The sequence below is a fragment of the Pinus tabuliformis genome, chromosome 6, assembly GCF_031772625.1.
Source record: "Pinus tabuliformis cultivar Carrire ecotype Pingquan chromosome 6, CPIR1, whole genome shotgun sequence".
Taxonomy (NCBI): domain Eukaryota; kingdom Viridiplantae; phylum Streptophyta; class Pinopsida; order Pinales; family Pinaceae; genus Pinus; species Pinus tabuliformis.
Window position 1 is genome coordinate 1,732,218,707 of NC_142292.1, and position 12,143 is coordinate 1,732,230,849.

At 37.1% G+C, this 12,143-nt stretch overlaps 1 protein-coding gene across 1 annotated transcript in view; it reads left to right on the forward strand.

The window, feature by feature from the left end:
- The first annotated feature begins 711 nt into the window (after positions 1-711).
- The window catches only part of LOC149265813 (uncharacterized), a 52,697-nt gene continuing 41,265 nt past the window's right edge, over positions 712-12,143 (forward strand). Inside the window, exon 1 of the mRNA XM_089393875.1 lies at positions 712-2,426. Within this exon, the coding sequence (XP_089250001.1) occupies positions 1,131-2,426 (1,296 nt within the window). The 5' untranslated portion in view covers positions 712-1,130. The remainder of the gene's footprint in view (positions 2,427-12,143) is intronic.

The following is a 12,143-nucleotide window of genomic DNA, read 5'->3' on the forward strand; positions in this document are numbered from 1 at the left end:
GGGCCAGCATGTCAGAGCGCGCGCATTTATTTTTGTATAGAGTTGGAATAGGAGTTTCCCTCATTATGTATGAATATCCTCATAAAGTGCCTCGCATGTCAGAGCGCATTTGCTTTTGTATAGAGTTGGAAATAGGAGTTTCTCTCATTATGTATGAATATCCTCATAAAGCCCTAGTCTAACTAGGTGGAGGAGTTGTTCGGAAAGTTATTGAACTTTCTGATTATATTAAAAAAAAATTTGGCAAAATTTTTTATAAATTCAAATTACAATTGTTAAATTTCAAAATTTTAGACACTTAAAACACTATTAGTACAATTTTTTTTAAACTTTTTAATCCAAATTCCGACCACTTTTAACCATCAAAACAATTCGTACGACGACTCCTCATTCCTCCGACCACTTTTAACCATCAGAACAATTCGTACACCTTTATAAACGACTCCTCATTCCTCCGATAGAGTTACCGGTACCGTCACTGTCATTGTAGCGGAGTTACCGGTACCGTCACTGTCATTGTTGAATTCTTAAGGTAGTAAATAACCTATAGAATTAGAAATATTGGTTGCCATGGATTGCCCCACCGTATTAATAGCTGGATAGTAAATATTCATGATCCATCTTTGATAACATTGCCCGCTGCGTTTTCGAAACGTGAAACGGAAAGCTCCTAAAAAGTTCCACCGCGTCTGCGTTTTGGAAACGTCATACAAAAAGCAACCCTAAAAGCAGCACCGGCGGCTGCGTTTTCGAAACGTAAGAGGGAAATCCGCCCCAGAAACCCCACCGGCGGTGCATTTTATGCATAGTGGGATGGTGGGAATGGAACGCGTTTAATGTTATTGGAAAGTGCAAGATTGACGGCATCCGATGGATGGATTATTAACGACAACGCACTGCAGCGTTAATAATCATTCTCCGCAGTGTATGAAGTACGAGATGAATCGTAGTGGAGTCGAGCCGTCCTTTTGGAATCGCCATTTCGCTAATCGAAAAATCCCTGGATAACTCGGTGCTGGACGAATGTCTCTGGATGTGATGGACAATAAGAAAACATTTTAAAGTTTCATGACCATATAACGACTCTGCCAAACAAATTTGCTACCGGGAAACCTCGTGCTTACTGTTTCATGCACAGGGTGATGGATTTCAGCGACGATGTAGGCGAGGAGGGAAATCGCAATGGCGGTGGCGCTGAAGATTTCCACGTGCAGAGAAAAGAAGAGGACGAGGGTTTTCGTGGAGATGGAAGTGCAGAGAAAACCTTCGAATCTTTCAAGGGTGAAGGAGAATTGGCAAAACGTCATAAGAGAATGAAAAAGAAGAGACACGGTGAGTCGGGAATGGAAGATAGAGCGGATATTCCAAAGAACCAGGAACTTGAAGGATTGGCGCCAAAACACAATAAGAAAAAGAAGAAGAGACAGGGTGAGTCGGGAATCATCCAAGATAGTGCTAATATTCCAAAGCACCAGGATTTTGAAGGATTGGCGCGTAAACCTATTAAGAAAAAGAAAAAGAAAAGACAGAGCGAGTCCGGAATCGAAGATAATGCTGATATTCCAAAGCACCAGGATCTTGAAGGATTGGTGCGGAAACTTAATAAGGAAAAGAAAAAAAATAGGCAGGGTGAGTTGGCAATCGAAGATAAAACGGATATGCCAAAGAACCAGGAACTTGAAGAAGCAGCTCCCGAGATCATTACTGAACTGAAAATTAGAGAGAGAGCTCGCAAGAAGGGTACAAAACAGAACAGAGCAGAAAGGGTTAGGATTGCAGCAGTTGGCAACTTCGAAGAGGCAGTCAGAGATGGCATTGCAGTGGTTGACAATTTGGAAGAGGTAATCGCAGACGGAACCGCCGAAGAGGTTTGGAGTGTCCACAAATATCACAAGAAGAACAGGAAAAAGAAGAAGAAATCAAAGCGCAATGGAATTGAAATTATGGAAAATTTTGATAGGGAAGGAGAAGATAAAAATGCAACGGCTAAGGAGAGATATAATGGAACTGCAAATATAGATAGATTTGATAAGAAGAAGAAAAAGAAGAAAGCTGATAGAAATGGTATTGAAGCGGTGAAAATTCTGAAAGTAGATGTTGAAGACAAAGCTCTTAATGAAAGAGATAATGCAAACTTTTTTTCAAAAAAGAGGAAACGAAGGTTTGAAAAAGAAAAGAGAAAGGCAAAAAACAAGAAAGATCATAAAAGAAAAGGAATTGGTCAAGTTGAGGTGTTTATTACAGATAATGAGAAGAATGACGAGAAGGGCAAGGATCATGAAAAGAGCGCTATTGCAAGTGAGACGGACTCCAAACAATTGGGCTGTCAGCGGTTCTCCAAAGAAGAGATAAGAAATGCTGTCTCAGCTTATAACATCAAGGTTTATGAATCCACACATACCGTTGTCTCAGCTTATAACATCCAGGTTTATGAATCACACATACCGTTCTAATGATTACATATTATCTGTTATCATAAATTATTTATATTTTCAATTTTCACATTATTACTATCTTCAAATTATTTCCATGTATAGTTTGTCATTTGTTCTATATTTATATAATTGTATTTGTTTTTATTTTTTGAAAATTTTATGAAAAAAGATTGAATGCTTGTTTTCCTACATTTATATGTGGTATTCTTGTATCAAGGTTTGGATGTCTGGTATCATGTATTATTTACACTATCAGGTTTCAAATCATTTTTATGTGGAGTTTGTCATTTTCCCTATTAATGTAAGTGATTTTTTGGAAAATTTTCTGAAAAATTTGAACGGTTGTTTTCTGACCTTTATATTTAGTATTTGTAATAAATTTGTTCTGAAAAATCAGTGCAGAATCCGACATGTTCACCTTTTTATATCTATAAAGTTTTCCTGTTTCTTGTTTCAATATGACAAAAAAACATAAAAATCTCCAAGTGACAAACCTGAAATATCCTTGTCTCCAGATCTTCACAGATGAATTCCCATAACATAGAAATACATTTTGACAAAAGTGGGAATATGTTTGTGAAATACAATGCTGGCAATAATTACCGGTATGGTATGTGCAATTTGTGTGTTGGATACGAGATTCTTTATATGGCATGGTTTTGTTTGCCTCTTTCAGTCATCAGATGTCTACAACTGGGGTGCTGTTGTGTAGATTTTTAGGCTACTTATGCATATATTTTCGGGTGTTATGCTGGTTGTGATGTTTCGGCAGTGTGTACACTCTTGTATATATTTTTCTAGATCACCTTCATTTGTGCTTTTCATATGATCATTGTACGTCACATTTAAGTTGGTTTGCCCACCATACTATATATATGTTTTGGGGTAGATTGCTTTAACTAACAACATTTGTGCTTTTTATTTGACCACTGTATGCCACATTTAAGTTGTTTTTTCCACCTTACTGCACGTTGGCATCAGCCAGTCACCTCCACGGCTACAAACAATTTTGACAATTTTAACCTGTAAAATTGTAGATATGGATTCTGTTCTACTTGGGCATTTGATGTGCTTATATAGCACAATTCTTGTCTCCCTGATTTAAAAATTCACATTTCTATCTGTAATGCAATTTAGGGTTTTTTAGGTTGTCTGGATTCATTTGTGCGTGTGATGCGGTCATGTCTTAATCTAATCTCTCAACAGTGACAGTGTGTAGATCTGAAAAACATTAAATATGTAAATCAAAACTAGCATGTGAGAAATCTGTAGCAACAATCACATAACATCTCAGTAACATTAAAAGGAAATTACATATTACTTGTTTACTAATGTTCCTTCCATCTCTTTTTATAGAATAAGATGAATCACTGCCTGTAAAAATGTCCAGCACCTGCCAAGCACATTCATAAACACACTAACACATGCCAAACACATTTTACATGTCAAGCAAGCTCCTTATATAACTCCAGTAATGTGATCTACATTTGCTAAGAATAGATAGACACCTAAGTTTTAGGAAACATTGGGGAAAATGGTAATACACCATTTCTCATTTTGGAAATTGAAACAAAGGGGATATGACTTCAAAATGACATTAAATGTTAGTGATAGTAAATGTTTACAGGTCATATCCAAAAAATGGAACATTTGCAAGCTGTTTTTAACATGACCTTGAAACATTTTCAAACCATATCCAAGCTTGCATCAAAATGATCTTGAAACACTTCCAAGGCATATCCAAGTTTCAACATGATCTTGAAATGCTCCTTGGTTTTATGAAACATTTAACCTATTGGAGAGTGAGTTTCCAATGATAAAAAAATGAATTTTTGACTACGAGTAAAAAAAGAAATAGTGCTCAAGGATTTGGAATCCTAACCCTAAATTGTGCTTTAAAGATTATCAATCAAACCGCAAGCTTATATGTGAAGACCAAATTCCAAACCCTAAATTGATGAATGAGAATATCAATTTTTACCACTTGTGGTTTTTTCTCATCATATTTTTCAAAAAATGTTCAAGGCTAAAATTTTGGTTCAAAAAACCATTAATCCTCGAGTATTTCACTCCATCAAATGCTTGTCTGCTATAGTGTTAGTGTCAATAAATGGAGAAGTATAATCCCTCTTTTTATTATATTCTTCTTTGATTTTTGGCTTTGTTTCAATAAACCTAGAGACTTGCATATGTCACAAAATAGCTTGATATCAAAATTGATTGGTGGTAGGTTTAATCGTACAAAACAATAGATTGCATTTGTGGAGGGTTACACAGACCAACACCTATTTAGAATAATATTCTAGTCTAAGTCATCAGACAACCCCCCAGTTGGTCTAGTGTCACAAATCCCACGTGTTGAACATGGATTTATGAGGACACATGTCAGAGTTTGGCATGTGTCTTTTTCATAAGACAAGCATCGAGCTCATGTTTGACATGCGCCCTACATATGTTTTGAGTTTTAAAAAGATGACCTGTCTTTTTTTTACTCATTTCACTTGGCAGTTTGGAGCATTAAGTGGTTTTAGAGTGCAATTGAGGGTTCTAGTGTTGTGTTGAAGGGATTCCAAGTGTTGGATAGGAGTTGCCTGTTAGTCTTCTTAACTTTTTTCCTGCAATAGTTTAATTTTTTCCTAAGTTTGTAGAAATCATGGCTCATTTAGCAAGGGTAGATGGTAAGGTCAAGGGAAAGGGAGGATTGGCGTGTTGAAGTGCTTTGGAACCATTTGGGTGGTTTGAGGAGGGGGTTGGGTTTGATTGTATGATCTTAACAGGGTGTGGGTGTGAGGTATACTTCTAGCAGTCGAGGTCGAAGTTAAGAAACTTTGAATAGATCTTTGGGTGCTACTCTGGAACTGGGAGGTGTTCAAATAGGCAGGAGGGACTTTGTTCATGATTTTTTCGGTGTTGATCCCTCTAATGTTTTGAGGATGTGTGGATTTATGTTAGTTTGGCACCAATAAATTGAACTCGATGGTATTAATATGTTTCCTAAAAGAGGGCAAGCCGGGGGGGGGGGGGGGGGAAGTTGGGGAGAAATTTGAGGTCTCACCATTCTATTTTTTGGTGCACTTTAGAACTTTTCTTGTTGCTTATTGCTTCATCATATAGATCAACATGTGATTTTGAGGGTATTGTCTTGGTTATCTCAAGGTGGGGCATGACATGCAAGGGATGAGATCTATGGTTGAAGATATCCTCGATGAAGAGGGCTAAGCATCTATGGTCATAGTACAAGAAGAAAGTAGAGAGAGAGTCTTGCAAAGCCCGTGAGTCCCCATAGATGCAATGGTATTATTCTTTGATCCCATATTATGGGGGCACCTAAAAATGAGGTACATATGGTGGGATAGCTCTATTCATAAATTATGAGAATTGACTTGGAGCTATCCCAATGGGATCTTAAGGAGTGAGTGCATCCAATGTGTGCATGCATAAAGGGAGGATGCCATCCTACAACTCTAAAAGGCCCTATAGGTAAGGATATCTTCGAGCTCAGACTTGTTGAAGGTGAGGTCCAAGTGACTTGAATGTATAATTTATAGGTACCCTCTTTGATAGCATGACTCAGTACTTATCTAGCTAGTAAGAGTGGCTCGAGACATTCAGGGGAAACATAAATGTAAGAAGGCGCTCTGGCAAGATAGTCATTGATTGGAGAAGTTGAGATATTTCTGATAACCAATCTCATGTGTGGCTTGGGGGGGGTGGGGTTGGAATCAAGGCCCTCTAAGAAGGAAAGTGCATGGTAGGGGTTCATCTCTTTCTTGATGATAATCTTTGAAAGACTCAACTCTATAGAGCAAATAGACCAAGCGAAAAATGACCTTGAAGTAAAATGGGTGGGTGTTGAACTTTGATTGAATAATGGGTTGTGGAATTGTTTACTTGCAATGGATGATGCACACAAGAAGCAATGTTTGGACTCTTGCCATCATGACCCAATTTATTTGTATAGAATTGTGGATTTGCCTCAATGAAGTAGAGTTTGGATGAGATGTCTTTAAAGTGGCCTTAGAAGCATCGTCTCTCAATGAGGGTTAGGGAACTATAGACTTTATTGAATTGAGGTCGGGCATGCCAAAACATGGCCTTAGGAATTGTATTCCATCCCAAGTAAGTGTCAATTGTGGTGATCTCAATATTTTTTCCCTCTCCCTGAATAGTAGAAATCTAAATTTGTAAGGGAGCTCTTTGATGCTTTGAAGATCAAAACCTTGATTTTATCCACATTGATTGTCGACTATTGAAGGTTAGAAAAGGTATTTAGTGCGCTGATATATATTTGAAGACCCTCAAGAGTAGAATCCAACAAGACTAAGTCATTGGTGAATAGGGTTAGGGAAATCAAAACTTGGTGTGAAGGCGGCCATCCCCCTCTTTGATGTGCTCATCAAGAAAATTGTAGTTTTTGGCTCTAATTTCTTGTGTAGTACTAGTAAATACTAAGTAGTAGATAGTTGTGAATTTGTATAACTGAATTTGTATCATCATCATGTCAATGATTTAGTTTTTAAACTTTAACAAAATTTGAATTTGTGTATATTTCATTTTCGTATCTGTAATTCCCTAATTTATTAATTTTTTTTTAATTTGTATGTGTGTACATACACACGTCCACACACATAGAGAGAATGTCCATGCCTTGTTTCTAGGGTTGTGCCTCACTGGACACTCGTAATTTTTGTGTCCTCCTTGCCCCTTGTCATTGTGTCAGAGGACTTAGCTTCCAATAGTCATTATTTTATTTATGTTTTTTAAATCAATATTAAATCTTGACTTATGATGAATTGATTTACTTCGTTGATAACATATTCTCAAGTCCTTTCCCCTAATATTGTGGAGGAAATTATGAGGATGCCATGGTTAACAAACTACCCATATGATATAAATGTGATATCTTAGTATTATTTCATGTAATTTATTAATGTAATTGATAGAAAGGTAAACAATACGTTATCACAAAACCTAACCCTGATAGGCTGCTGATCAGGAAGACCTTGAGTAACTGTTTCAAACCAACTTTTGGCTGAGGCTTAGCCTCCCCAACCTGAGAGGGCTCTCTCACTAGGTTAATGATTTGAGTAAAAGATTAGATGGCTAAGTCTATGAAACAAGAAAAGGAGTATGAATGGTTGAAACACAGTCAATAAACATCCATTGGGCTTATGGAGTCAGAAAATGTTCAATATGACAACAATATTAGCTTAACATGGAAGTCAGGGCATCAAGAGTTCAATATATCAGTAACACATAAGAACATGTAGGAAACAAAGTCTACAAATGCATCAAGGAAGTTAGAGCATTGCCAATGAGTTCTAAGTAACATACATTCATACCACTGCAAATGAGGAAATGAGGACAATCATAAGACAATCAAGCATTGAACTCTCTTCTAAATCCTGAGTAGTAAAGCCAAATTTTGTATTACATAAAAAAACATAGTCTTCTACAATGACACAATATGAGTGTTCTTCTAAAAAAATTCCAACCCTTGGTGCATTACATCTCTTGTCATATATAGAGTTCATTACAATCTTGGATTCCTTCTTCTAGCATGAGGGGAATTCGAATTTCACTTGACCTGACACCTATTGATCCTTAAACAAACTATTAATTACAACTAGCTGTTAACTAGCAGTCCTAGAGACCTAATACAACTAGGAGTGTAACTCCTTATTATGCTGGCAACAAACTTAACTATGAAATAAACTCGTTCTTTGACAGCTATCCCTCTTCATCTTTGGCTTGAGTGATGACTTTAAACTCCATGCTGGCCTTTGATTGCTTGTCCTTTGACTGTTCCTAGATATTAGGAAACTGCCCCTGTATTTCTGCTTTGGTCTCCAAGAAGGTTCTTCGAAGTCTGCTAACCCTATTGTCTCCTTTAATCACATGTGATGCATTGAATTAATCCTCAGATCCTGCTCATAGACTTGTGTTAAGACAAAAACCTCTTGAATGCTGCCTGAAGCCTGACAAACTGTCTGAGCTACGAAATGACTGCTATTTTCGTAGCGCAGGGTTTGGAGTTTCTATATGTTTCTCATCTCTTGAATTTGCCTTTGCTTAAGGTTCAAAACTTCTAAAGTGGCCTTTTTGTGTCTCTGCAGCAGCATACTTTCATAATGGTCCCCCATTTCATTTCAAGATTGATCCACAAAAACAAAACTGGCAGTTTCAGCAGTTTCGTAGCGCGCTACGAAACTATTGTGCATTATATATCACCTTTAGCAGTTTCGTAGCACGCTATGAAACTGCTGTGTGAGTCAAAAACACAGTTTTTTGTCATTCTTGGGATTTTTAATGGCTTCTCCATATGCTAATGAGCCAAACAAAACTGACATTGTCCATCCAAAAATAATCTTCAATCTTCAAAAAGTAAGTTTCGCATCAAAATTGTGTCAAAATTTCTTCACTTACTGTCAGGTTCATTTATGCTGAGGTTGTTCTTCTGGTTCATTCAGTTGAATCTTCAAATCTTCAATCTGTCTTTTCATCATTCGGATTTTAGTTCTTAATTTTCCATTGATCCTTCTGACATATCTTGCCTCTTTTATTGCAGGGATGGTCCAAGTGAAATATTGAGCATGACTGCTCACTATTTCATATCTTGGAACTTTTCCATCTTCCCAACTGGCTTTTACTCTTTTGAAATTTGCCTTTTCAACTGCATGTCTTCTTGCCCTTTTCTTGAGTTGGGCAATCTCAATATTGGCAGACACCAATTTCTTTTTGACCTCCTCAAAGCTACATTCTTCTTCTTGAGTGATAACTGCCTTGCCTCTGTCATCTTTGTGCACTAGTGATGATTGTACTGATGGAACCACAGGCTCTTCAAGGAATTCTGCTACCTCCCCTGTCTCACTTGCTTCTGGCTCTACCTCTTGTAACCTTCTTAAATGTCTAGTCACAGGTCTTCTTGGCTTGAAGACAAACTCTGAGACCTGGTCATCAAATTGAAGCTTTTTAGATGATTTAACTCTTTTTGTTTTGTTCTTATCTACTTCAAGTAAATCTTCTTGGACCAGAGGGGTCTCTTCTATGTCGATAGCGTCTTCTTGGCTTGAAAACAAACTCTGAGACCTGGTCATCAAATTGAAGCTTTTTAGAAGATTTAACTCTTTTTGTTTTGTTCTTATCTGCTTCAAGTAAATCTGCTTGGACCAGAGGGGTCTCTTCTATGTCGATAGCCTAGAGGAGATCATTCAAATTTCCCTTTGACGCTGGACTTTCATCAACAATCATTGTTTTCCCCTTTTCCTTAGCTAATTGACCTCTGGTTACTCTTCTTTGGACATTTTTATCAACAGACTGCTCTCGTACCACTTCTTTGATCTGAACTTTCTTCTTCTGTGACTGTTGAGAGGTATCTTGAACCATTAGTGGTGTCATAGGCTCTCTCACCTGCTTTCTGGCTTTCAATTTCACAAACCTACTTGATCTTGCTTCTTTTTGATGACTTACTGCCGGTGAAGATATTTCCTTAGCCTTAGGGCTAAGTCTTGTTTCAGTTCTAAAGCTTGTCATAAACAAGAAAGCAGACCATTCTCTACCTGTCTTTTGGAGCTCATGTAAAACAATTAATTTGATTAAACCATGATGGAACAACGAGGTTTCACAAGCTTCTTTCTTCAATTGAATATTATCAGACATCTTGCCCAAGCTACGAAACAGATAAAAAGGAAGGTCTAGAGATATTTTTCTAGTGAAATGTAATAGAAGCTTAAAATGGTAAGAGTACACCTTATGGTATCTCCCTTCACAGGTAAAATATCTTTGGATGCATGAAAGCAAGTTGGCATATGAGTCCTTTACATAGCTTCTAGGCACTAATTTGGTTAAGTCTGAGTCTATGTATTCTGGCTTCAGAAATTCCTTGCAAGGTGCCATTTCAAATTTGAAGTTCTTAAACCATCTCTCCTGGCCTCTAGGAATCTCTGTGACTGTAGATATAACCTCAGGAGAAACTAGTATTTCTAGCACTCCAACCCTTGAATTCAAACCGGTGAAATTGAAGGCAAAGTCCTTGGTTACTTGAATGTGACCACCCTGAAGTTTTTCACAGAATCTCCAGCAGCCCACCTGTTTGAATGCATGTTCAACCTCTCTGTTCCTTGTGAGAACATCTAAGCCTTCAGGCTCAGCTCTAAGACACTGGCCTGATCTATGATTTTTCCTTTCTTCAGACATTTCTGTGAGACACCTGCAAGGAGACTTGAAAGAACCCGCACTGTCTTAGTTTGGAAACTGCCTCGCTTGAGCTTTCAAAGAATTCTGGTGAATGCCGTCCCTGAGCTTGCCAATTGTCTTCTTATGCATGAAGGAACACGGAAAAGACTAAGACCAACTCACCTTACCTTACCCTTTTTGAAATTTGAAAAGAGTGCATACAAGACCCCTAACGAATCTAATGATGAGAATGAATGGTTGCATGTGATAAGCAAGGTTCATGGACTGACACATGGTGATGAAACATTAACGGATTTTGATGGATTAGACAGCTAGACAAGATCTGGCACGAATCCCTGATTTTGTAGCGCAGCCAGTGCAAATTCTGGGTTTTGCGCTATGAAATATCCTAACTACGAATCCCTGATTTCGTAGCGCACAGTGTATTTTCTAAGTTTTGCGCTACAAAAACTCCTAGGTGATTTTGTAGCGCATGTCAATTTTGAAACAGCCTTGACACATGACACCTTTGAATCAATGTGGGATTAATGATAGGTAAAACAAGATTGTTGACCTTATTTGATAATGGGAACAAGACTCCACTCTATGTTCTAGACTCCTTAAACAAAACAATAAAAATGACTTTGACCAGGACTAATCATAAAACTTTGGAACCAAACTAGTTGTCCAATTTTATTTTATTTTATTTTTATTTTTATTTTTATTTTTATTTATTTATTTTTTATTTATTTAATCTTTCTCTGTAATTTTAATTTTAATTTATTTTTATGTTTATTTATTTTCTTTTTTTTGTATACAGTGATAACACAATACATAAGAAGTTGGTGTTGTCGAGAGAAGAACGTATGACCTCATTTATTTTATTCTCGGTTGGCTAACCTATCCCATTAAAATATTGCTGATTAAGTCAACTTTGGTCATTTTGGTCCCAAATTAGTAGTTGACCAATTGTTGCACGACCTAGTAGATTATCTAGTCAATTAGTGGACCCCACTCTATTGGACCTTAGTTTAATCACCAATTGACCTTCCTTACCTATCCTCACCTTCTTGATAAGAGCTAGATTTTTTATTTCCTTACTTTGGTTGCCATTGTCTCGTGACTTGTGTTTTCTTGGATGAAATCGTCACAAAGCTTCTCAAATGTGGGTAACTTCTCACTAGTATAAACATCTTGGACAAAGGCATCACAAGATTTTTTTTTTTGGTTTTATTTTAGTAGTGTTATGGGCACTAAATCCTCATTCTCGATATTTTCTCCTCTAACAAAGAGTTGATGTATAAGCTTGATGATCTTCCAAGTAGGTAGCAATTGTGTCTTTGTCTCTCTTGTGGTTGTTGGCGAGTTTGTTTCTTAGGATAATTTTATGTGAAAATTGACACTATGATATAGAGATATCGATGCATCTTACATCTCTTGTTGAGATTTACATGTAGTATGAGTGATCAAGTGCTCCTTCATGGAATCTAAAGTTTATTTGCTTTGCCTTGGCAAACTTCTTACACTATTAAT